The following is a 27,746-nucleotide window of genomic DNA, read 5'->3' on the forward strand; positions in this document are numbered from 1 at the left end:
CTGTGGATATTTTGGTACCAGGCACCATATACATATGTTGCTTACGGCTACCAAGGACGTAGGCTGTGGATCGCACTAACATCCATGAAATATTCTTTGATATAATTGTATTATATTATGCAATTTTCCATTGGGGTGTGTATATTATATATCACCTCCTTGGCATACATTGGATGCCTGTGAGACACAGCATTGACCTGGTACCCGGTAAGTGCTGATTAGCCTTGTGGGGGATACATGACAGTCTAGTGGAATATATGCCCTTTGCTTTTCTGTATACTTTTTCCATCTTGCCTTTTCTCTCTATATACAGGGAGTGCAGAATTATTAGGCAAGTTGTATTTTTGAGGATTAATTTTATTATTGAACAACAACCATGTTCTCAATGAACCCAAAAAACTCATTAATATCAAAGCTGAATATTTTTGGAAGTAGTTTTTAGTTTGTTTTTAGTTTTAGCTATTTTAGGGGGATATCTGTGTGTGCAGGTGACTATTACTGTGCATAATTATTAGGCAACTTAACAAAAAACAAATATATACCCATTTCAATTATTTATTTTTACCAGTGAAACCAATATAACATCTCAACATTCACAAATATACATTTCTGACATTCAAAAACAAATCAGTGACCAATATAGCCACCTTTCTTTGCAAGGACACTCAAAAGCCTGCCATCCATGGATTCTGTCAGTGTTTTGATCTGTTCACCATCAACATTGCGTGCAGCAGCAACCACAGCCTCCCAGACACTGTTCAAAGAGGTGTACTGTTTTCCCTCCTTGTAAATCTCACATTTGATGATGGACCACAGGTTCTCAATGGGGTTCAGATCAGGTGAACAAGGAGGCCATGTCATTAGATTTTCTTCTTTTATACCCTTTCTTGTCAGTCACGCTGTAGAGTACTTGGACGCGTGTGATGGAGCATTGTCCTGCATGAAAATCATGTTTTTATTGAAGGATGCAGACTTCTTCCTGTACCACTGCTTGAAGAAGGTGTCTTCCAGAAACTGGCATTAGGACTGGGAGTTGAGCTTGACTCCATCCTCAACCCGAAAAGGCCCCACAAGCTTATCTTTGATGATACCAGCCCAAACCAGTACTCCACCTCCACCTTGCTGGCGTCTGAGTCGGACTGGAGCTCTCTGCCCTTTACCAATCCAGCCACGGGCCCATCCATCTGGCCCATCAAGACTCACTCTCATTTCATCAGTCCACAAAACCTTAGAAAAATCAGTCTTGAGATATTTCTTGGCCCAGTCTTGACGTTTCAGCTTGTGTGTCTTGTTCAGTGGTGGTCGTCTTTCAGCCTTTCTTACCTTGGCCGTGTCTCTGAGTATTGCACACCTTGTGCTTTTGGGCACTCCAGTGATGTTGCAGCTCTGAAATATGGCCAAACTGGTGGCAAGTGGCATCTTGGCAGCTGCACGCTTGACTTTTCTCAGTTCATGGGCAGTTATTTTGCGCCTTGGTTTTTCCACACGCTTCTTGCGACCCTGTTGACTATTTTGAATGAAACGCTTGATTGTTCGATGATCACGCTTCAGAAGCTTTGCAATTTTAAGAGTGCTGCATCCCTCTGCAAGATATCTCACTATTTTTGACTTTTCTGAGCCTGTCAAGTCCTTCTTTTGACCCATTTTGCCAAAGGAAAGGAAGTTGCCTAATAATTATGCACACCTAATATAGGGTGTTGATGTCATTAGACCACACCCCTTCTCATTACAGAGATGTGCATCACCTAATATGCTTAATTGGTAGTAGGCTTTCGAGCCTATACAGCTTGGAGTAAGACAACATGCATAAAGAGGATGATGTGGTCAAAATACTCATTTGCCTAATAATTCTGCACGCAGTGTATTTTATACATAATAAAGTGATATGAATTTGGATATATTATCTCCACTGGCTTTTTTGTTACTTTCACACCTGCGTTAGGTGCGGATCCGTCTGGTATCTGCACAGACTGATCCGCACCTATAATGCAAACGCTGGTATCCGTTCAGAATGGATCCGTTTCCATTATTCTGTCAAAAAAAAGTATAAGTCAAAACGGATCCGTCCTGACTTACATTGAAAGTCAATGGGGGACGGATCCGTTTTCAATTGCACCATATTGTGTCAGTGAAAACGGATCCGCCCCCATTGACTTACATTGTAAGTCAGGACGGATCAGTTTGGCTCCGCATCGCCAGGCTGCAAGCTGCGTTTTGGTGTCCGCATCCAGGGCGGAATTGAGGCTGAACGGAGCCAAACTGATGCATTCTGAACGGATCCTTATCCATTCAGAATGCATTAGGGCTGAACTGATCCATTTTGGACCGCATGTGAGATCCCTGAAACGGATCTCACAAACGGAATTCAAAACGCCAGTGTGAAAGTAGCCTAAATTGTCGCAAGGACTGTTCTGCATGAAAGGAAGGATAAGACCCTAATTAGTGAAGCTCAACAGATAAAAGGGGTCTCACTTCAGCAAATAGCACTGCTCGTTTCCAGGGGTTACGACCACCCTGTAATCCAGCCGCTGTGGACGTGGTTGCACACTTATAGGAAAAAGCACTGGCCTTTCTGGAGGCCGGGACCATGGGAGTGTGCAGTGGTGGTCGTAACCATGGAAACGAGTAATTTATGATGTGATGGAAAAATTTATCAAGGAAGCAATATGGACAATCACAATACATTAGTAAGGGCCTTGTATTAACTTTTGCTACATGATAAATGCCATTTGCTGAAGTGAGACAACCGCGGGCGCCCCAGCATTCCTACCTTGTGCTTATCACCTGGTATGTACTGTGATTCTCCATATTGCCTCCTTTACTGGCTTGAATCATTTTTCCATCGCATTACACACTGCTCGTTTTCAGATGTTATGACCACCCTACAATCCAGCAGTGGTCGTGCTTGCACACTGAAGGAAAAAGCTTTGGCCTAGGCATGCTAATGCCTTTTCCTATAGTGTGCATTGTGCAAGCACGACCACTGCTGGATTGTAGGGTGGTCGTAACCCCTGAAAACAAGGACTGTATAATGTGATGGAAAAATGAATCCAGCCAGCAAAGGAGGCAATATGGACAATCAGAATACATTAGTAAGTGTCTTGTATTAACTTTTTCTACATGATAAATGCTATTTGCTGAAGTGAGAGGACCCCTTTAATACACTGAGTTGATCGGTGCTATATGTTTCATCTTTCCCAATTCCACATCCATGCTCGGCTTATGTGCAATGAATGAGGAGAGGGGAGATAATCAGCACAGCTCTCTATCTCCCTGAGAACTAAAGGGTTGCGCAGTCGGATTTCTTCTGCAGTCAGGAGAGATTCTGGAGGTCCCACACCCATTAGATAGGTGCCAGGTCCTGCCGAAATCTGTGGTTTTGGCCAACATTTATCTAATAAATGGCCAGGTTTACTGAATGCTGCCTCTGTTATAACCACCTCTCCTGCGCCACTAGGTGGCGCTCATTCGTTATGTCTATGGAAGCTTCGTGTAATTCCATACTGTACTCGAAGATTGAATATTCCACCCATTTACAAGAAATGGAAAGCAACAGGCATCCAATAAGTGTCTTGTTCTAGAATCTAGGCATAGTAGGGATTAAAGGGACACTCTAGGCAAAATGGACACAGGGGTGGGGGGATTTACCAAGCAAAATGTGCCAGAATTGTGGCTCAAAAAGGATTCGCATCGTGCATGACATTTGGACGCTTTTCATGCCGTACTATACAATTCTGAATATGGTGTACGAAAGTAGGCACAGCCAAGTGGATCCCTAAAATATACCAGAGGGGGTTCTCTCACTTAAGCAAATGGCATTTATCATGTAGAAAAGGTTAATACAAGGCACTTACTAATGTATTGTGATTGTCCATATTGCCTCCTGAATTCATTTTTCCATCACATTATACCTGTCTCGTTTCCAGGGGGTTACGACCACGCCGCAATCCATCAGCGGTGGTCGTGCTTGCACACTATAGGAAGAAATGGTGGCCTCTCTGGTCAGCTTCGCCCCAGCCACCTAGTATCTGTGCTGTGGCCGTAACCCCAAGTAAGTGCCTTGTATTAACTTTCTCTACATGATAAATGCCATTTGCTGAAGTCAGACGACCCCAGAGCTCCAAAACCCCTGCTTCCCAACGGGCATAGAGAAAAGTTTAAAAAAAATAAAATAAAATGCTTACTGCTACCACCAGGGGGGGCTAATTGCATACAAGAGTTATAAAGCTCTCATTGAATTCAATTCCTCCTTCACTAAGCTCCCCCTAGTGGTGACTGTTCAATGCGATTTACTGTAGTAATTCAGTCCAATATAAGTCGCTCCCTCTCCAGATTCTAACATCTAAAAGCAAAGTTTTGTATTTCCCTGATGTGTCTGTAGCTTTTCCCTCTTTATGTTGCGTGCACGTTACTGTCAACATTTCAAATGACACCAAGTTCCCCCCCCCCCTCCCCCCCAACGAAAGTAGCGATGAGCGCGGCAGCCATGTTTGCTGTCGGTAGGAAACCAAACTTCCTTTTTCATGTTGTTTGACTGAATTTCTATATCCTGAACAAAGAGTCCTGGGGAAGGAGAGAGGAACTGGCAGATGAAGAGTCACACAGAGGACGCACTATATTAAGCCGGGCAGATCCCATGCGCAAAAGAAAAAAAAAAAAAGCTAAAAATACCCGGTGGGATCATCTTCTCACGACTGCACACAGGGCGGCTCCTCCTGGCATACACGCAATTGGGAGTCACCTTAACTGGAAGGTAAACTACTGGGGCTGACCGCACGCGGCGTGATGAAGTATTATCTTTAATCAGATTGATTTTCTCCGGTTGTCTCTGTAATCGCCATCAGCGATGATATCCAACTCGCCACTCTCCAGCCGCTGCAAATACCGTCAACTGCAGGCTAAAGAGTTGTTGTTTTGCAACAGGAGACGCCACGGGTTGGCGATCTCTGATGTAGAGACTTTTTCAAGTGGATACGTGATCAGTGTCTCGTTGGACGTGGTCCTGACTGAAGGGATGACAATGCTAGGGCTGAGGACTTGTAGACAGTTAAGGCTACTTTCACGTCTGTGCTTTTGCGGGATCCGTCAGGGAATCGGCAAAAAATGCATCCGGTCAATAATACAACAGTCTGCATCCGATCAGAACGGATCCGGTTGTATTTTCCCCCAAATGAACAAGGCGGATCCGTCACTAAATCCATTGTAAGTCAATGGGCACTGGGTCTGTTTTGTTAAGTGTCCGGATCTGGCACCATTGACTTACATTGCGTTTCATGCTGGATCCGTCTTGATCAGTATCCCGTGACATAGTGCTTGCAGCGTTTTTGTGCATTCTGGTGCACTCCGCTCCGCTCTGTCCCTATTGACAATGAATGGGGACAAAACTGAAGCGTTTTCCTCCGGTTTTGAGATCCTATGACAGATCTCAATATCGGAAAGGGAAACACAGATGTGAAAGTAGCCTAAGGCCTATTGCACACAAACGTACACCGTTCCCGTGTGCATTCCGCATCACGGGTGCGGACCCATTTACTTCAATGGGTCAGCAAATCCGGAGATGCAGAATGGTGCGGAACGGAAGCACGGAACCCTACGGAAGCACTACGGAGTGCTTGGTCGGGGTTTCATCCCGTACTTCCGTTCCGCAAAAAGATAGGACATGTCCTATCTTTTTGCGGAACGGCCGGATCGTGGACCCATTAAAGTGAATGGCTCCGCGATCCGCTGCGGCTGCCCCGCGGTGGGTGTTCGTGCATTGAGGACCGCAGCACGGCCACGGGGCGCACACGTTCGTGTGCAAGAGGCCTAACCCATTTTAGGGATAGTCTGGTATGAAGCTGAGGTGAACTTTCTGTGTAGTGCTGGGGTCAGCAAAATCCCTCCCCCCAGCTGCTGTGAAACTACAACTCCCAGCATGCACACTTGCTTGGCTGTTCCTGTAACTCCCATAGAAGTAAAGAGAGGATTCTGGGAATTGTAGTTGCAGAACAGCTGGCGTGCCAGAGGTTGCTGACCCCTGATCTAGCTGTTTTAGGCAGAGGCCAGTGCTGGAAACAACAATTGGTTGGGTGCTGGGTGTAGAACCCCCTCCATTCAGCTATTGATGTCCTTTACTGAGGGTAGATGATAAATATAAGAACAGCACCAATGTCCCTTACCACCTCAGGCATGCATCAGAACGTCTCGCCGATGGATCCGCATCCAACATATCCATAATCTTCAAAAATGCAAACACGTCAGCATCTCCATTTATTCAGTCCAACAAGTACAGAAAATGCAACGTTTCGGATACAATTGCCTAGTAATGCTTGGAAAAGGCTAAGATATTGCCGAAACGTTGCATTTTCTGTACTTGTTGGAATAAATAAATAAAGATACCACTGATGGAGATGCTGACATCTTAAATAAGGGGAGAGGTCATCATCATCTAGACCAGAGATCAGCAACCCCCGACACTCCAGCTATTCTGAAACTACATTTCCCAGCATGCTTCATTCGCTTCTATGGTAAGGTACAAGAACAGCTGAGCAAGCGTGCATGCTGGGAGTTGTCGTTTCACAGCAGCTGGAGTGCGGAAGGTTGCTGATCCCTGATCTAGACCAGTGTTTCCCAACCAGTGTGCCTCCAGCTGTTGCAAAACTACAACTCCCAGCATGCCTGGACAGTCTTTGGTTTTGCGGGCATGCTGGGAGTTGTAGTTTTGCAACAGCTGGAGGCACACTGGTTGGGAAACACTGATCTAGACAATCGGAAACCCTTTAAAGGGGCAGTCCATTTGAACATAAGTGTAGCAGAGAAAGCTGGCATCCATTGGATCCAACATGGCATTGGTCAGGTGACCGCTTCCTGCATTTTAGCACAGGTGCTGAATGTGGTCCAGTGCAGATACCGGAGATTCTGCTGCCTGTATCCGCGCATGCCCTGTATGTGCCCAGTTACCGTTTCAGAATTAGTCAAGGGGCGCCTGGACGCATAGTGGCTTTTGCCATGCAGCCAAGGCAGGTTTGGATAGAGGAAACACTTCACTGAACTGCGGCAATTCCCCGTAATAGCCGACACATGTACTGGAACCTTATTAACATTGTGATTCTACCCTCCACCCTGCGCCTTTGTCTACGCTAGTGCCCATGGGGTACATATACAGTTACGCTGCCTCAGTGAAAAGAATACAGAGCAACAGATAATAAAATCCTTTTATATACACTTATATAGAAACAGACAATAAAAAATAATTTACTCATGTAGAAAAAACACATTTCTTACTTTCTCCTTATGGTGAATATTATATAAAAAGTAAGACCTGGGCGTTGGGTTCAATCCTGGGGTGTGATTTTGGGGGGCACGGTAGCGTCTGTGACTATTGATATCGTAAAATTAAACTTACAGGAGAAGAAAGTTTTCAGATTTTGGCTACTGGGAAACCACTGATTATAGAGGTTTGTGTAAGGCCTCATGCACACGACCGTATGTATTTTGCAGTCCGCAAAAACTACGGACGACGTCCGTGTAAATTCCGCATTTTGCGGAACGGAACAGCCGGCCCCTAATAGAACAGTCCTATCCTTGTCCGTAATGCGGACAATAATAGGACATGCTCTATTTTTTTGCGGCACGGAAATACGGACATACGGAAACGGAATGCACATGGAGTACCTTCATTTTTTTTTGCGGACCCATTGAAATGAATGGTTCCGTATACGGTCCGTAAAAAAACTAAAAACGGAGAAAGAAAATACGTTCGTGTGCATGAGCCCTAAAGCTGTGGCATAACTAGTTATGGAAGGTGACGTTCCCTACCCTGCTCCCTATCACCGGGTACGGTATTCACAGTTTGGTAACCATATTTTTATTGCTTCAATGCAGGGCCGGCTCCAGGTTCATGTGGGCCCTTGGGCGATAAATCCCAGTGGGCCCCCATGAGGCATTTTTTTACATTGACATGTCCCCCTGTGGCTCCTACACGGTATAATGACCCCCAGTGGCCCCTATACAGTATAATGACTACTAGTGGCCCTTCACACAGTATAATGAACCCCCAATTCCCCCCCACTGTATAATGACCACCTGTGGCCCTGCATTCAGAATAATAACCCCCAGTCGCCCCCATTTAGAATAATGACCCCCAGTAGCCCCCACACTGGGGGAATACTGTATGGAGGGGGCTCTGGGGGTATTTATACTGAATGGAGGGTCATTGGTGATCATTACTAAATGGGGGACACTGGGGGTCATTATACTATGTAAAGGGCCCTCACAGTATAATGACCCCACAGTGGCCCTCCATTCAGAATAATGACCCCCAGTCGCCCCCACACTGGGGGTTATACTGTATGGAGGGGGCACGAGGGGTTATTATATTTAATGGGGGCTCTGGTGGTCATTATGCTAAATGGGGGGCACTGGGAGTCATTATACTGTGTAAGGGACCCTCACAGTGTGACGAATGACCCCCCAGTGGCCCCCTCACATACCTATCATTGCAGGGGAGCTGGTGGTCCTGTCATTCACTAACCGCAGCTCCCAGCTCCCCACATGAACCTGGAGCCGGCCCTGAATGACCCCCAGTAGCCCCCACACGGGGGGGAATACTGTATGGAGGGGGCTCTGGGGGTCATTATACTGAATGGAGGGTCATTGGTGATCATTATACTAAATGGGGGACACTGGGGGTCATTATACTATGTAAAGGGCCCTCACAGTATAATGACCCCACAGTGACCCTCCATTCAGAATAATGACCCCCAGTCGCCCCCACACTGGGGGTTATACTGTATGGAGGGGGCACGAGGGGTTATTATATTTAATGGGGGATCTGGTGGTCATTATGCTAAATGGAGGGTCAATGGGGATCATTATACTAAATGGGGGGCACTGGGAGTCATTATACTGTGTAAGGGACCCTCACAGTGTGATGAATGACCCCCCAGTGGCCCCCTCACATACCTATCATTGCAGGGGAGCTGGTGGTCCTGTCATTCACTAACCGCAGCTCCCTGCGCTCCTTCTCTCCTCCGGCCCGCTGCAGCAGTGAGCCAGGCCTGGAGGAGAGAAGGAGATGTGCAGTGATGGAGCTAGAACTGACTGGGCCCCACAGCGAAATTTAGTACGCCCCCCTCCCCCCCAATGTGTGTTCACATTACATTTTTTCCTATCGGTTTGATGTATACACATGTGCAGCACTCCACGTTTTTGTATCCTGCAGAGTCAAGTAAAAAATGCATACGTTAACGTATATGTTTTTTTACCATGGAACTGTATGGTGAACGGACGCCACTGTACGGCATCAGTCTGAGGCATCTGTCAATGCATACATTTTCAGTATGCATTAAATGGATGGCAAAAATGTGATGTGAACCCAGCCCTAGTGTCAGAATAAGCCCCAGTACACATTGGAGCAGCATGGAGGAGAGGGGAGGCCGCCATGTACTGACAGAGCGCTACCTGGTGGTCAGGGATGAGGACTGTGCTTCCCAAGGATCATTTTCTACTGGGAAATACAGGGCACAGTATAATACACTAGAATCTATATAATATAAAGATATTAGCCCCACCCCCCGAATAATCATACGATTAGGGGGTCATTTATTATATAGAAATACGTCTATATTAGGCGTATTTCTGACACAGATGTGGCGCAAAGGTCCTTAACACCGCAATCTGTATCTTTTCCCGCTCATGCCAGGTCTAAAAAAAGTGGTGTGGGCAGAAAGGGATACAGTTATGGCCATCCAGTTATTGGATACCACCGCCATATAGTGATAACACCGCCATATAGTGATAACACCGCCATACAAGGATAAAACCACCATACAGTGACCGGATAAAAGGGTATAAGAGGGCACAGTACAGGGAATGACTATGGGCACTGCACAGAGTGTGGTAAGAGGGCACAATGCAGGGTATAAAGGGGCACAGTACGGGGTGGGGGGCACAGTCACATGACCCTGTGATGTTAGAAGGTCCTTATGGTGAATGCGGTTCAGATGCCACCATAATGAGAGGCAGAGGAGTGAGACAGGGGCCCGGGGCCCTGGATGGACAGGAGGGGTGGACACAGCAAGTAGGTTGAAGGGGCTCTGAGGGGGATTCATACAAGTAGTGGCAGGAGGTCTGTGCAGGGCAGCAATGGGAGACAGGAGGGTGAAACAGGAGCTCTGGATACATGAGGGAGGAAATGAGACAGCAGGGGCTCCATAAGGGTGATATAGGACAGGATATGGGGGGGGGGGGGCAGGTGTCATGGAGGCAATCAGCTTAATAAAACAGTAACACAACTAAATAGAATGAAGCAGCAGTGTCCCCCCCCCCCCCCCCCCCCCCTTTCCTTCTGTCCCACAGAGAAGAGACAGTCACAGTGCAGACTCACTCACAGACTGTGTTCACACTTCTCTGCTCCAGCTCCAGCCGTGCGGTCTCTCTCCAGTCTCCTCAGGCAGCGTGTGTCCTGTGTAGAGGGGGCGTGTCCTGTGTAGAGGGGGCGTGTCCTGAGTCTCTGCAGCTCAGAGGGCCCACCAGAGGGGTACTGCGTATGTGAAATGACAGCAGTGAGAGCTCCCATCTGTATTGATGGAAGTGCTCATAGCAGCTCAGTGGGCCCCCCCAGGAGCATTGGGCCCCGGCACTTGCCCGGGGATGCCGGGTTATGACGCCGGCCCTGCTTCAATGTATGTATTATAAAAAATCTCCTACCATTCTGCGTATACAGCTCCGTTGCAGGGCTCTGTGTCTTCATGGTAACAGACTACAAACAAAGCCTGTGTGTTCTAACCCTGCAGACATCTGTTACTCTCTTCCATCTACCCCCTCTTCTACTGTCTGCAGGTTAGCAAGAAGATAAAGGACTAACATACAATTGCAGGACCAGACTACGTGCACAGTTTGCAGGTAGGATGTTATGGAGACACACGGGTCCGCATAGGATCGGTATTCGCAAAAGTTCTTCATTAAAAAAAAAATATTATGTATTGTAGAAATAAAAAAAATGGTTGCAGAAGTATACATACCCCTCACCGTATAACTGCATGCCACGACCCCAGTGCTTTATAGGACAATACACCATTAGTCATATTTCAGACTCTATGTTAGGCAGCAGTAATGGGAGATTTGCTGCAAAGGCCGCCAAAGTTTTTAAGGATACATGTCAAATGTGCAAAATAAAAAAAGTGTGACCTGAAAAGGGTTAACCATCATAATCTATGTCGGGCGCTTCCTCCACCTCCTCGCTGTCTTCTACGCTGTTGTGTCGCACGTGCTCAGTAGACTGGTGTGCGAGTGGGATGGAGAGGGCGCGATACACGGCCTCCACTGTGCTCTGCGACACGTAGTAGCTGAGATTGGCTGAGGGCGTCTTGGATCTCATTTCTTCTAGGCACCGATACGCCTGGGGAGAATATTAAGGATCAGTGTTATTCTATCAGAGGGCAGCATGACGATGGACATTACAAGAAATACAGAGAACCTCCTCTGCCAAGGGTAATGTGCAGCAACATACCAGGTGATCAGCACAAGGTAGGAATGCTGGGGCCGGGCCTTAAAGGGGTCCTCTCACTTCAGCAAATGGCGTTTATCATGTAGAGAAAGTTAATACAAGGCCCTTACTAATGTATTGTGATTGTCCATATTGCCTCTTTACTGGCTGGATTCATTTTTCCATCGCATTATACACATCTAGTCTCCGTGGTTACGACCAGCGCTGCAGAGCACCTATGCACGCTCCCATGGTCCCGGCCTCCAGGGAGGCCAGTGCTTAATGTGCAACCACCCTGCAATCCAGGAGCGGTGGTCGTAACCCCTGGAAAAGAGCAGTGTATGCCGTGATGGAAAAATTAATCCAGCCAGCAAAGGAGACAATATGGACAATCACAATACATTAGTAGGTGCCTTGTATTACCTTTATCTTACCTGATAGACGCCACTTGCTGAAGTGAGAGAACCCCTTTAAAGACCAGCAGAAGGGACAGCGAAGAAACTCTGAACGCTGCTGTACCTTCTGAAAGTCTCCTTGCTGTGTGTGATGTTCTACCAGAAACCCGTACACATCGCCAATGCGGACCGCACTCTCCAAATCCGGCTCTTCCAGCAGCAGCTCGCACTGTCTGATGGCTTCTTGCTTGTCTGCGGTGTATGCTCTGTGACGGCAACAAATAACACGGTGTCAGAATGAACCCGCCGCGGCACAGAACAAGGGTGCTGTGTGGCACTGCAACTGGACCACAATACCGATGATTCCATCCAATGGACAGGCCATCACTATCTGATCGTTGGTGGTCTTACTCCTGGCACCCCTGCTAATCAGCTGACTGCTCCAGTGCCGTGTTTTAAACTGCAAAGGGTGAAATCTGTGGCAGAAATCCACAGTAGAGACTGACATGTGGCAGATTTAGGGTGGCTGCACACGGTGTGGATTAGGCAAAGTTTTTCTGTGTGGATTTTGTGCAGAAAAACACAGTGTAAGGGTCCATTCACACGTCCAGCATTGCGGATCCGCAATACACCCGGCCGGCACCCCCATAGAAATGCCTATTCTTGTCCGCAATTGCGGGCAAGAATAGGACATGTTCTATTTTTTTACGGAGCCGCAGACCGGAGAGCACATAGTGTTCTCTCCGCATCCATTCCGTCCCCATAGAGAATGAATGGGTCCGCACCCGTTCAACAATTTGCGGAACGGATGCGGACCCATTATTATGGACGTGTGAATGGAGCCTAATACAGTACCAGAATAGTGTACGAGAATTGACAAATCTCATGTACACTTTGCTTTTTTTTTTCTCTTAGTTGCGGATGTTGACTTGCTGTGCGTATTTTGAAATCAGCAGCATGTCAACTAGCGTTGCATTTTTTTGTGCGTATTTTTTTCAATGGAAGGATGAGATCTATGTAAAATCAGCAAAAAAACCCCCACAATAAATAGTGCACACAAATCTGCACAGAGTGCAGGTAATCTTAAGGCTCCACTCACACGGCCGTAACGTCCACGGATCCGCAAAACACGGACACGGCAATGTGCGTTCCGCATTTTGCGGACCGCACATCGCCGGCACTAATAGAATATGCCTATTCTTGTCCGCAATTGCGGACAAGAATAGGACATGTTCTATTTTTTTTTTCGGAAACGGAAATGTGGACCCTGAAGTGCAGGAATAGTAGAAATTAATGGGTCCGCAATTCCGTTCCACAAAATGCGGGACGAAATTACGGATGTGTGAATGGGGCCTAAAATCCACGCTGCATGCAGAGTAATGTGGTGCTTCCATTGTGAAAAATTTCTGGAGCACATAGATGAGATTTTTATTCCTTTTTTGATCTCATCCCCTTTGCTGGTACTGTATTCAGAGAAGATTTCTGCATACAAGTCCACGGCAAAAAACCACATGTGGCTGTATCTTTTTTTTTTTTTCAAGTATATTTTTTATTGAGAAAAAAGAAAAAGTATTTCTTGCACATTGATCCATATATCGGAGTCAAAGCATAATGAAGTATTACCTTAATACAAATATTGGATTCAATGGTATAGAGGCTCACCTGTTTGCCATAAGGTGCTCTGTCTGTCTGACTCACCCCGTCCGTAATATGTATAGCAACTAGTGTAAAGACGGGCACTCTTCATCTGGCATCAAACGGAGAAAAAGTAGGTCTTATTCTGAACAAGTCTAATACATGCAGTAAAGTTACATATAATAAAATAATAAATTTCCCCTAAAAACAGAAAATCCCCCAGAATAGAATAAAACAGATAGGTGAACTTGCTAAAAACAAATGACGATTGCGTGGTTGGAAACTTTGTGCGCCAAATGTGTTGATATTGGAGTTCACACAAACACACAATTAGTTGCCATCACCGTTACAACAATGTGGAAGGACTCGGACTCCGAAACGCGTCTGGTAAATCAATACTGTACCCGCAAACCCCATCACCTGATGGACAGTATCTAACTATCCCTTGGGAAGCGCTTCCATATTTTATGCTCCTCTGCCTGTGAGTCCATTGAACAGCTCGGCATATATCACGTGGGACGCTAAGCTAGCAACGATACAAAACACGTGGGACGCCAACTGCGGAGCTCAGACCGAAAACCGGCTACACACAAGAGCGGAGCATACCGTGAAGACGACGAGAAAGGCAATAGCAGTCAGTGTACCGATGCCATGTGGGACGCCGTAGACTGACTGCCACTATACAGCTTAGGCTACTTTCACACTCGCGTTTTGGCTTTCAGTTTGTCAGATCCGTTCAGGGCTCTCACAAGCGGTCCAAAACGGATCAGTTTTGCCCTATTGCATTCTGAATGGAAAAGGATCCGCTCAGAATCCATCAGTTTGCCTCCGTTCCGTCTCCATTCCGCTCTGGAGGCCGCCTGCAGCGTTTTGGTGTCCGCCTGACGAAACTGAGCTACACAGATCCGTCCTGACACACAATGTAAGTCAATGGGGACGGATCCGTTTTCTCTGGCACAATAGAAAACGGATCCGTCTCCCATTGACTTTCAATGGAGTTTATGACGGATCCGTCTTGGCTATGTTACAGATAATACAAACGGATCCGTTCATGACAGATGCATGCGGTTGTATTATTGTAATGGATCCGTTTTTGCAGATCCATGACGGATCCGCCCAAAACGCGAGTGTGAATGTAGCCTCACAGTTCAATATACAACTTAATGAATATGATACAAAAAGATGAACTGGGCAGAAGAGAACTCATTCAATGTTCAACTGAGCCAATAGGCGACCATATTGACGCAAGCGACTATATCACCGCAATATAGTACTGCCAATATCATAGATTATTGCATTTTCCTAATATGTGGATACAATAAGACTAAATATACATCTTTCATCTCTCATCAAAGAGAGATTGGACACTAAAGAGGGACGACCATCATCTTTAGGCTACATGCACACGACATTATGTGTTTTGCGGTCTGCAAATTGCGGAACCGCAAAAAGAAAACTAAAACGGATAACATCCGTATGCCATCCGTTGTTTTTTGCGGATCCATTGTAACAATGCCTAAAACGGCCAAGAATAGGACATGTTCTATTTTTTTTTTTTGCGGGGCTACAGAAGGGACATGGTGTGCTGTCCGCATTTTTTGCGGACCCATTGAAATGAAAGGGTCCGCATCCTATCCGCAAAAAAAAATCGTAACGGATACGGAAACAAACAACGTTCGTGTGCATGTAGCCTTAGACAATTAGTTGCCATCACCGCTGCAACAATGTATCTGTTTGTGTGAACTCCAATATCAACACATTTGTCGCACAAAGTTTCCAACCACGCAATTGTCATTTGTTTTTAGCAAATTCACCTATCTGTTTATCTATTTTGGGGGATTTTCAGTTTTTGGGGGGAATTTAAGATATATTATTATATGTCGTTTTACTGCATGTATTAAAGTAGGTATTATTCTGAACAACTCTTTCTCCGTTTGGTGCCAGATGACGAGTGCCCGTCTTTACACTAGTTAATACAAATATTGCTCATTTTGTCATTTTTGCTATATCGACTTTTATAAAATACCAAAACACATAATACATACTTTAAAAATTCCCCCCCAAACGTCCCTGCGGAGAGACGGCTACATCTTATGAAGGTACTGCATCACGGTGCATGGCAGGTACGATGCGACACTATCTGCACAATTGACTGCATAGTCCAGAATGTCGGGTTTGCCCGCGGTCACAGGTCGGAGCCGTAACAGGAGTCCCCGAGGCTCATATCATTTGCCCTAGTACGGATAGTTGACCCCGTAAAACAGTCTCATGCTAAAGCCCACGACGCCAATCCAGGGGCTTCAAAACCATCCCCGCCAAATGGCCATACACTTAGCTGGGTATCTTCTTGTCAAATATATTCCTCTTTCACATCTCAGAATATTGTTAAGTCGGTTTACGTCTTCCCGTTTAGTGGGTGGGTTCTGTTCTATCTAGTGTCTGGCCATCAATATTCAAGCTTGGAAGAGCATTCTTTGAATACTGAGAGACACTCTGCTATCACCTCCCGGCAAGTCTACGAGACTCTGGGATCTCCCGGCAACTTTATCCGAGTCGTCTGGGCAACTATCCGCAAAACTTCCTTCCAGTAGACCCCTAACGCAGAACATTCCCAAAACATATGCATCAGGGAAGCCTCCTCCGCTCCACACCGGGGGCAGCACGAGTTCGTCCGAAGACCTATCTTGTGTAAGAATACAGGGGTTTTATACACTCTATGTACTAGGTATAGCTGGGATAATCGTTGAGCCTCACTAAGGCTGGGTTCAGACCTGAGCGTATTCGATATGCGGTTTTTTCAGGCGTTTTTATCGGACGTTTGTATCGGGTGTTTTTAATGGGCAGAAACAAGCAAACGCCCATTTAGGCGCATTCCCGCTGCAAGTCTATGGGCGGGAACGCGTGACAATACGCCCCAAAGAAGCTCCTGTACTTCTTGAGGCGTAGGGCGTTTTACAGCACGTTTTAGTACGCGCTGTAAAACGCTCAGATGAGAACCATGCCCATAGGGAAACATATATATTTTTTTCCTGTTGAGCGTTTTACAGCACGTAGGAACGCACTGTAAAACGCTCAGGTCTGAACCCAGCCTTAGTGTTAGGCTAGGAGTAAAAGCCAGGACAGCGTCCCATTGCTCCAGCGCTATACCAACGTCCCGTTCCCACTTCTCTTTGATCGGTAAACAGCCCGATGGGGTAGATTTATCAAACAGATGCCTAGTATAGAGCATAGAAATGAATCCCTTAGGGTCCATTCACACGTCCGCAATTTCGTTCCGCATTATGCGGAACGGAATTGCGGACCCATTCATTTCTATGGGGCCGCAGGATGTGCAGCCCGGCTCCGGAAATGCAGACCCGCACTTCTGGGTCCACATTTCCGTTCCTGAAAAAAATAGAACATGTCCTATTCTTGTCCGCAATTGCGGACAAGAATAGGCATATTCTATTAGTGACGGCAATGTGCAGTCCGCAAAATGCGGAACGCACATTGCCGCTGTCCGTGTTTTGCGGATCCGCAAAACACGTTACGGACGTGTGAATGGAGCCTTAGGGCTGCCGCCACACAACACCTGTTGGACTATCGGAGGGGAGGCTGACATTTGCATGCCTTCCTTAAACCGCGCCTGATATGCATGTCTCAGCTGCAGGAATTGGTAGAGTACAGTATGATGGAGACCAAACTCTAGTTGTAATTGTGCAAACTGTTTCATAACACCTCCCGTCTGAATCTGATGGAGAAAAAGAATACCCTCTTCTTCCCACGGGGAAAAACCTTCTAGTCTAAACCGATCAGGTAATCGTGGGTTGCGCCACAAAGGCGTATTGTCATATAATCCTTGGAGACCAATCAATTCCTTAAACCAGATTTTCGTTATTAGAGAAATTGTAGGATAATTCCCAGAGCGTGTCTGTGGCTTTACCAACTCTGCCATAGCAATAGGTGCCCTCTGCTTCATAATAAAGGACACTATTCTAGCCGAGGGCCCCAAGCCAACACGTTGTCCCCATCCCTTAAGGTGTTGTATTTGTGCGGCTACAAAGTAAAACCATGGATTTGGGAGAGAGAGAGACCTCCCTCCTCTTCGCCCCTCTGGAGAGTCTCCATACGAATTCTAGGTTGTTGCTTTTTCCACACCGGGGAGCGGAAGATGCCCTGGATCTTTTAGAATACCCTTTGGGGAATCCAGAGGAACAATTACAGATTTGTCCCAATTAATTGTTAATCCGGAGCGTTTTCTAAATTCAATAATGTACCTCATAAGTGGGCGAATAGATTGCACTATGTCCCCTGTATATAGAACCAGATCATCGGCGTACAGGGAGACTCTTTCCTCTTGAGAACCCAGCGGAAACCCTTTCCAGTCAGGGGTTCGATAGCAATAGGATAGTGGACAACCCGGCCTTGTTCGCCTGTGCAATGGAAATTGTGCAGATAACTCCCCGTTTGCCTTAGTTCTGGCTACTGGTGAACAGCAGAGAAGCTTCACCCATGACATGAAACCTTGTCCAAACCCCATGACCTCCCACAAGTATTCCCACTCGACGCTGTCAAAAGCCTTGGCAGCGTCTAGGGATATTATTGCGCGACAGCCCCCAGTATCCACTGATCTTTGGAGATTAAGGAAAAGTCACCGAAGGATTAATGGAAGTACTTTTGTCTGGCATGAACCCTGACTGATCTTCATGTATGAGGGAGGTAATAACTTTATCCAAACGATTAGCCAATACCTTCACCAGTATTTTCACTTCCATCGACAGAAGGGAGATGGGCCTATAGGAGTCAGGCAAAGTTGGGTCCTTTCCAGGTATTGGTAACACTACCACCACTGCCTCCCGCATAGATGCCGGCAATTTCCCCGATCGCAAAGCATCATTTAGATGAGGGAGAAGGGTTTCCTGATATCGTTTAAAAAACTCAGCCGGTAAGCCATCAAAACCCGGGGTTTTCTCATTGGGAAAAGAACCAAGGGCCGCCCTAAGTTCCTCCAACTCTAAGGGCTGATCTAGATATCTGGCTTGATTCCAGAGACATCACCGGAATAGGTAAATTGGCTGCATAAGATTTGATCTCACCAATCTCCATTTCCAGTTTGGAATAGTATCTATAAAACTCATTAAGGATAGCCGAATCATCTGTAGAATGAGCTCCCTCTCTAGTTCTGATAGCCACTATTCTGGATGGGCCCTCCTGCGAGCGGACCACTATGGCCAGCAAACTGTCTGCGCTTTCTGTCTCAGGAAGAAACGTTTGTTGGGTCAGATGATCATTAGGTTTATCCTGTGCCTCCCTCCACACCGACTCAGTCCACGTGGATGGGTCCCGTATATAAGCAGCCTCAGAGTCTTTCATCTCCCGTCAGAAAGTCCCCTAGTCTTAGTTTTGCGCCGTTTTTTGTATGTATAAACCCCAGACATAAGCTTTCATAGTATCCCAGACTGTCCCCATGGCCGCGGAGCCTAAATTAGAGCGAAAGAACTCATTAATCTGTCCTGTAAGAGGATCTCCCTCATCCAATAGCTGGATCCAGAATGGTTTAAAGGGAACCTGTCACCGGGATTTTGTGTATGGAGCTGAGGACATGGGTTGCTAGATGGCCGCTAGCACATCCGCACTACCCAGTCCCCATAGCCCTGTGTGCTTTTATTGTGTGAAAAAAACCGATTTGATACATATGCAAATTAACCTGAAATAAGTCCTGTCCCTGAGATGAGTCCAGCGTGAAGGAGCCCAGCACCGCCCGAATCCTCCGAATCTCCTCCTTGCTCCCCGACGTCAGAAAGCTAGAGCGCCGTAATCTCGCGATACGCGAGCTAGCGCATGCGCAGTTCGTTCCCTGAGGCTGATACCAGCACAGGGAAGGAACACTATGACGACACTGCGCATGCGCTAGCTCGCGCATCGCGAGATTACGACGCTCTAGCTTTTTGACGTCGGGGAGCAAGGAGGAGATTCTGAGGATGGACTCATCTCGGGGACAGGACTTATTTCAGGTTAATTTGCATATGTATCAAATCGCTTTTTTTACACAATAAAAGCACACCGAGCTATGGGGACTGGGTATTGCGGATGTGCTAGCGGCCATCTAGCAACCCATGTCCTCAGCTCTATACCCAAAATCCCGGTGACAGGTTCCCTTTAAGTTTCCAAAGAAATGGTCTCCTGTGCTCCCTACCCCTCACAAGTTGCATCTCTAAACGGATGGGGGAGTGGTCTGACAGACTACGTGGCAGGTATTCTATAGAGGAAATATATGACGAGACCTCCAGGGACCCAATAGGCAAGTCTATTCTGGAAAGAGAGTTATAAGATGTTGATATCAGGATATCGGAGTCTCCACAGATCATGAAGATCCAACTCGCGCAATAGCCTTGCCAATGAGGTTTCCGGGGTACCTGCCGGATTGGGGTCCTGATGGAATTTATCTACAGAAGGGTCTAAGTCCTTATTAAAAAGTCTCCCAACATGAGTATCGGCACCGGAGGGCCCCGAAATCCAGCGGTCATTGCCTGCCTTATCACATCGCAGGAATATGGTGGCGGAATATACATAGCAATTAGAAAACATTGCACTTTATATAAAGAACAGTGCACGCAAACATATCTGCCGTCAGGATCAATTTCCGAAGAATAACATTCAAAGGGTAGAGTCCTATGAGCTAGGACACTGACCCCTCACACGTGGCTGTATCTGGTAAACTATTTGCACTAGTTCATCTACATCTCCTGCGACATTACCTCCGAGCCTGGATGAACCTCTTGACCAGAGTAACCTTGTTCTGCATATCAGACAAGCGTCGTTCCTGCTCCTCTGGGCTTCGCATTTTGGCTTTGGACAAACACTTGTACGCCTCAGTCAGTGCCCCCATGGCCTTCTCATAATTCTGATATTCGTCAATCTCCACCTAAGACAGAAGATGAGGTCAAGAAAAGACCAGGAGCATCTGCCCCTCACGGAGAACTGCACTGATCACTCACCTGAGCGCAAGCATCGTAGAAACCAGCCAGAAGGTCAAGGGCTCTTCCCTTGGTGTAGAAGTTAATGATGTTATTGACAATATGGGGATCTTGCCGCCAATCCAGAGACTGCAGATAATTGGCGGCCATTATGTAGATTTCTTTCTGTCGGGAGACTCCGGCAAAGAACACAATCTTCTCAGTGTCACCCGACTTCAATAAGGACCTCATGGCCTGGTAAAACCGAGAACATAAGATGTCACAATGGTATAGTGAGACCTACTGCTCTGTGCACTGAGGAATCCCCACATACCTTCTATACCAGGGATGGCTAAACTGCGGCTCTCCAGCTGTTGTAAAACTACAATTCCCACCATGCCCTGCTGTAGGCTGATAGTTGTAGGCTGTCTGGGCATGCTGGGAGTTGTAGTTTTGCAACAGCTGGAGAGCCGCAGGTTGGCCAGCCCTGTTCTATACTATACTGGTATTGTGTCCCAGGTGCAGGAATTAAGATGGGGTGTGTATTTTCATCTAAATCTCTTACCTTCATCTTGTTCCCAGCCTGAGTGTATTTCTTGGTTGCAAGATGATAATTCCCTTGTCGCATGCAACAGTCAGCAATGCGTTCGAGAAGTTCCCGTCTTGCTTCCTCGCTAAGCTCCTTGGAGTTTTTGGATACGGTCATCTTTTCTGCCATATCCTCTGTGATGATGAGATTCTGCTCCAGGCACAGCTGCAGGGCATCGTAGTACTACAAGAGAAGAGATCCAACACACATGGAACCACAGTGGCCTCATTTTACCATGGCTTTTTAAAAAATTTCCTTCAGGTTTTCCAAATGTGTTTAAAACTTCCATGTCTCCAACGACTGCTTAAAGGGGTTGTCCGGGTTCAGAGCTCAACCCGGACATATCCATATTTTCACCCGGGCAGACCCCTGATGTTAGCATCGGAGCATCTCATGCTCCCCTGCGCTAGATCGCACAGGGCACAAGCTTTTTTTGTTTACAAAAACACACTGCCGGGCGGAGGCTTCCGCCCGGCAGTGTGTTCTATGACGTCACTAGCTCTGATAGGCGTGCTTTAGCACTGCCCTAGCTGTTTTACTAAAGCCTGCCCATCAGTGCCGGTGACGTCACTGGGCTTCCTGGCAGCCCCTTGGAGAACCCGGTTCGTCACCGGAACTCCTGAAAATGCCTTAACCCTGTGCGATTTAGTGCAGGGCAAAGGAGAGCATTGGCCCATGAACTGCTCCGATGCTCCTGTCAGGGGGGCTGCCGGGGTGAAAATGGAGGTATGTCCGGGTTCAGCTCTGAACCTGGACAACCCCTTTAATAGAAGTAATCCCAAGTGGATCCTGTTCTGGAGGACTTGGCCACCAATTTATAAATGGGAAACCGTATGGTCACCTGTATCACCCCTTGGTTGCTTTTTGAAAATTAGTTGTCTAGATGGGACAAGCCCTGTAAGGTCACAATAAAGAGGTTGTCCTACACAGTGTTGGACTGGCCTACCTGACCACCAGAGGATCCTCTGGGCCCAAGCTCTGACAAAAATGGACTCCCAGTAAAGGGGGCCTTAAAGGGTTTCTGTCACCTGAAAAATGGGTATTAAGCTGGCTGACATTAGCGATGTGCTATGTCAGCTGAACATAACTATATTAGCGCCATCTCACTGCCTAAAGCCTTTATTGAGAAAAACAAACTTTTATAATATGCTAAATAGCCTCTAGGAGCAAAGGGGGGCTGGGGGGTGGGGGGGTTGCACCTGCTCCTAGAGGCTCAGTTTGTCCACCTCTTTTCTCGCCCTTCTTCTCTTGATTGACAGGGCCAGGCAGCGCTGCTCTCCTCCCGCCGGCCGTGTCTACAGTGTAAATCTTGCGCGGTTCAGTATTCGGCGCAGGCGCAGTGAGAAAAGGCCGCTTGGCGGGTGCTGGCTTCCTTACTGCGCCGAATACTGAACGGCGCGAGATTTACACTGCAGACACTGCCGGCGGGAGGAGAGCAGCAATGCCCTGGCCCTGTCAATCAAGAGAAGAAGGGCGTGAAAAGAGGTGGGCAATTAGCATATTATAAACGTTTGTTTTTCTCAATAAAGGCTTTAGGCAGTGAGATGGCGCTAATATAGTTATGTTCAGCTGACATAGCACATCGCTAATGTCAGCCAGCTTAATACCCATTTTTCAGGTGACAGAAACCCTTTTAAGATTCCATATACTCAGAGGGTGTGCCCACAGAGTCATTTCCTCTGGTGGGCCCAAGGGACTTCAGTTCGATGCTGTTTCCACAAAAAAATATTCTACAGTTTTCAAACCAGCACTTGGATCTGAATACTTTTGTAATTGCATGTAATTAAACATTTTGTACAGCCACTGAGTTATTCAATAAAATGTATCCGTATAGCGCCACCTGCTGTTTGTTTTTTTCTTATTTCTTTGTCCGGCTCACTGAGAAGGCCGCACATGCCCAGTTTAATCCTTCAACTGCCTCCTGAGCTGTGATAGGACAGAGCATGGACACGCCCCCTTAGCTGCAGCAGAAAAGACACGCCCCTTGAGCTGTCAGCTTGATATAAATCTATCAGAGCAATGAATGGGGAGATCTCTGGATCCATGTGAGGTACAGGGCTGGTTCTAGCTTTGTTAGAAAGAGACTGTCATGTCCTATATGATGTCTAATTTTTATTTTTTACATTAGTCATGGAACAACCCCTTTAAAAGTGTTGTCCAGGCTTTTACTATTGATGGTCTATATTTAGGATAGGCCATCAATATCTGACTGGAGGGGGGTCAGACTCCTGCACCTCTACTAATCAGCTATTTGGAAGTAGCTCCAGAAGTACAAAGCTCTATCCATTGTCTAGTGGACAGAACCGTGTAGTTCAGGAGCCAAAGCTACCCTGAATCAGCTGATCATGGAGGTGCAGGGTGTCGGACCCCTACCCATCAGATATTGATGGTCTATCTTGAGGATAGTCCATAAACTGTAAAATCCTGAACAACCCCTTTAAGGGTTGAATCAGACAATTTTTTGTGGCAGTTTTTGAGCCAAAGCCAGAAATGGATCCAGCAGGAAGCAGAAGTATAAGTCCTTCCTTTATATTTTCCATTTCCTCCCAACGTAAAGAGGGTTTTCCCACAAAACGTTTAAGGGATATGAACGAGATACATCATTGAAGTGTCTTTGGCACTGATCCCACCACTGAGGGTGCCTGGTCCCCATTCCTGCTAGAAAGACTGTTTATATATGCAAGGTTTTAATTTTTTTATTTTATATTTTGGAGGGGGGACAACTCCATTAATAATAATTTCAAGGGCATGTGCCTTATATAGCAATTATTTGAGTATAATGTACATAACTTGCTACTCCTATGTCTATAACATAAAGGGGCTGTGTCATCTCAAGCATTGGTGGCATATCTCTAGGATATGCCATCAATGTCCGATAGCTGCGGGTCCCACCCCGGCAATCCCACAGAAATGAATCGAGGGTGGCTGGGCATGCGTTGTCTTCTCTCGTTCTCTTTGTGGGCTCCGTTCTAGAGATCGGTGTGGGACCTGCACTTACCAGACATTGGTGGTATATCCTAGTGACATAACATCAATGTCTGAGATGAGACAACCCCTTTAAGAAAGTATCTTAGTCTGGGTTTCCACGTAAAGGTTTTTCGATGTAATTTTTAAAGTCAAAGCAATCAACGGGTCATTAACGGAACGTATAAAAGGAAAGACCAGGTCGTCGCCTCTTTTTGAATCTACTCCTGGCTTTACGTGGAAAAGTTGAGGGTAGAGACATACCCAAATAGTAGACATGGGCATGATATGGATGATAAAAACATACTTTAACCATGTAAAAGTCATCAATTAGAAAATGGTGCTTAATCGGGGCTAAACCCACGTGTCCGAGAAGTTTCTAGCCAAACCAAGCTCGCACCTTGGCTGGATGAGCTATCTGCGTATCTGCTCTTCCATTGGAAGCACAGAGCCAGTGATCAATGGTTGAGCACACTGATCTGCAATCACGTCATCAGGCAATGTGTTCACCATATAGAAATCATTTACCTTTTTAGCTGCCAGTAGTAATTCCACAGCCTTCTCAAACTGGTTGTGCTGGATGAAGAAATCAGAGCAGCGTGCAAGGAGGGCCGGGTCAGACTTCTCATCTAGGTCCTCAGCTATTAGCTGAAGAGCTCCAAACTGTTCAGTAGCAAACGCCAACTCCAATGCCTTGGACAGATGACCTGACTGAAATCGAGGGAAAACAGAAAAAAAGTTGTTAGAACTTAAAGGGGTTCTGCAGCTTTTTGTTTTTACTGATGATCTATCCTCTCTCGACACGGGGACCCCCGCCGATCAGCTGTTTGAGAAGGCAGTAGTGCTAGCAGTAGCTCCGCGGCCTTCTCGCTGTTTCCGCAGTGACGTCATGACTAGTATCACTGGCCTGGGCGCGGATAAACCCCATTCAAGTGAACAAGGCTTAGCCATGTCCAGGCCAGTAATACTAGTTGTGACATCACTGGGCCTGCGGAAAACTGCGAGAAGGCAGTGGTGCTACTGCCAGCGCCACTGCCTTCTCAAACAGCTGATCGGCGGGGGTCCTGGGTGTCGAACTCCTGCCGATCAGAGGATAGATCATCAGTAAAAAACAAACAAACTGCAGAACCCCTTTAAAATTAGGCAAAACTGGGTTTATTTTTGCAACTACCGCTTCCCTTCACACCGCCTTCAAGGTAAGTGAATATTGTCACCAATAGAGGGAGCGTAGTCCTAGTAAACAAAAATCATAAATCTGTCATTTGTAAGCTCCTAAGCTCCCCCTGGTGGCTGTGTTTATCAGAAAAAAATGGAGCTCAGACCTGTATGGAAATGTAAACTAAAATTAACTGGCAGGGGATTGTGAACCAATTAAGATGAAAAAATAAATGAAAGGTACATTAATAATTACACAATTACATTGTTCTAGTAATTGTATAATTACAATTTTATAGTAAGTAATTTTCCCAGCAGTGTATTGACGTCATTGCAAAAAAGGAATAGAACGAAATGCTACTCCTAGTCCTAAGCAGTCTCACTTTTACCTTGTGGTACAGCATGACAGCTCTGTCCATTTGCTCTGCCTTCTCTTCATAATAGCGAGCAGCATCCATCATATCCTCTGGGGTGCTCAGCAATGCCAGGTTCATGAGTTGGTCATCCAGGTTATTTTCCTGTATGCGGTATTAAGTATTAAGGTCAGAAATGATACTGAGGTTCACTGGATGATCTGGTAATACGTGGAATGGATGTAACTACCTTGCACAGCCTGATGGCGTTATTATAAGCCTGGGCTCTGGTATAGAAATGCACTGCCTGTTTGAGATCCCCTTGGCTTTCGTACTGTCGTGCCAGGTGGTAGGAAGCCGCTAAGTTACCAGTCTCATTGGCGATTTCTGCAGCCTAGAAAAAAAGAAGCCTTTATTACTTTCCCATGAGAGTAGGCGAAGATATTCTGTATATAAAAAGCAATGTAATGTGAAAGGGTATATTATATAGACTTCTACTGTAGTCTCTCTCATACCTTCTGAATGTTACGCAGGTAGCAGTGCACTCGCACCAGAGACAGGTAGTCTTGTGCCAGCTCATAATATTTGAGAGCAGTATCTAGGTCCGACTGGCTCTCCAGGTACTGAGCCCACCATTTCCAGAGAATTCTGTATGCGGACAACCAGAAAAAGAAACTGTATAAGTAAAGTATCATCGTAATCTTGTCTCCTGTTTACTGCTACCAGGTGCCAATGCCTGGGAGAATCCAACCAGGAACAGCAGAAATAGATGGTCAGGTATACAACAGTACATGAAACCCCGGGACAAGCTAATGCAAATTCTGAAGGAGATTAAAGGCTAAGTACACCTTTGGGGGTAATTGTTTTTTTATATATAATATTGCTCTGTACTCATTTTGAGATAAAAATATTTTTTTCAAATTGTCTTTATTAAAAATTGTGAACCTCTTTCTCTGTACAGCCTTGAGTTTCTCTAGAAGCAGGATCTGAATTTTCTCACTGTTCCGTCAGCCAGCAAAGCTGATGGCTCCTTATCTCTGATCTTATAAACACTCCTTATAGCTTAATTCTTATCTTACTGATAAGAATGTGGCTTAAAGGGGTTGTTGAACCCGGATATAACCTCTTCTTTACTCATTTACTATGTATGAGTGGAGCCTTGGAGCATTTCCTTGCATCGCACAGGGCAAAGTCTGCTTGTCTACTACCGGTGACGTACCAGGCTTCACGTCAGTATGCTAGGCAAAGGCAAGGGGGAGCATGACCAAGAAAAGTTTTATTGCTAGGATTGCAAGTCCCCAGGCTCTGAACCAACCCCCCCCCCCGACTGGACATAGGAGCTGTCAATTAGGAGCAGTGGCGAGGGATTGGGGAGAAAGCCAAACCAGAAAAATGCATCACCTCCAAACTAACCAATGTACCGGACCAAAATCCAACACTGTATGTATAGTATTGTGAAATAATCCAGGGACCCTTTCCTGAATGAGATGTCCCTCTATAGAGTGTGCGTCTACACCCCCAAAACGTGTCCAGTTCATGCATTTTAGAACGTCCTCCACACAGTTGATTATCTTACTTGTCTTTCTTGTTATTGATGTAGGTCTCCAAGTTCTGTGGGTTTTCCAGTAGCATCCGTGGAACTTCAAAACGATGGGTGTCCGACTTCTCATAACTAAGGAATACAGAAAGAATAGCTCAGCGACCTGCTCTTCGGATCTACACTTCGACCTTATGAATGTTGTCAGCATCTAATAAAGTCTTCCCCTGAGTTTCAGTAAAGGGGTGCTCATCTAGAAAAACTCTAGAGGGGTCATTTACCAAGATCGGCGTTTTATGGCGGTCTTAGATTCCCCCTACATTGCCGTAAGATTTGGCTAATTTATGACAAGATGCGTGCTTCATTGTAAATTAAGCACATCTGCGGAAATCTATGCCCCTGGCGTAAAAACTACTCCAGCTCCAGGATAGAGTTGTTTTTCCGCCAACATTTACACCTGTTTCCAGGCGAAAATGTTAGCAAATCTGCTGGGACTGAAGTCCTGACCCACCACCACGCAACTGACAAACATGGCGTGTGTTTTTTCTTTTTACAAGTAAACTAGTTGCTAGATAAATGACCCCCTAGGTCTCTTGTATGGGTATATAAAGTATATCAGTGTGGTGGCCTTCTCCCGGAGATCTCCGTTTTTGCCTCTCATGAAGCTTAGTACTGCTCAGGCTTTGTCTATATATCTCTGAAACCTCAGTACATGG

At 46.3% G+C, this 27,746-nt stretch overlaps 1 protein-coding gene and 1 long non-coding RNA gene across 2 annotated transcripts in view; one reads left to right on the top strand and one right to left on the bottom strand.

The window, feature by feature from the left end:
* The first annotated feature begins 4,624 nt into the window (after positions 1-4,624).
* Positions 4,625-27,590, top strand: LOC121007404. The gene is made up of 3 exons (XR_005780407.1): positions 4,625-4,753; positions 11,369-11,508; positions 27,094-27,590. It is a non-coding gene; the product is annotated as an uncharacterized LOC121007404 (long non-coding RNA).
* Positions 10,658-27,746, bottom strand: part of IFT140 (intraflagellar transport 140) — a 93,674-nt gene continuing 76,585 nt past the window's right edge. The window contains 11 exon segments of the mRNA XM_040439296.1: positions 10,658-10,741; positions 10,778-11,380; positions 11,987-12,128; positions 20,235-20,401; positions 20,475-20,687; positions 20,998-21,204; positions 24,514-24,696; positions 25,530-25,658; positions 25,744-25,887; positions 26,009-26,141; positions 27,070-27,165. Coding sequence (XP_040295230.1) covers positions 11,180-11,380; positions 11,987-12,128; positions 20,235-20,401; positions 20,475-20,687; positions 20,998-21,204; positions 24,514-24,696; positions 25,530-25,658; positions 25,744-25,887; positions 26,009-26,141; positions 27,070-27,165 — 1,615 coding nt within the window. The 3' untranslated portion in view covers positions 10,658-10,741; positions 10,778-11,179.

This window comes from Bufo bufo, chromosome 7, assembly GCF_905171765.1.
Source record: "Bufo bufo chromosome 7, aBufBuf1.1, whole genome shotgun sequence".
Classification (NCBI taxonomy): domain Eukaryota; kingdom Metazoa; phylum Chordata; class Amphibia; order Anura; family Bufonidae; genus Bufo; species Bufo bufo.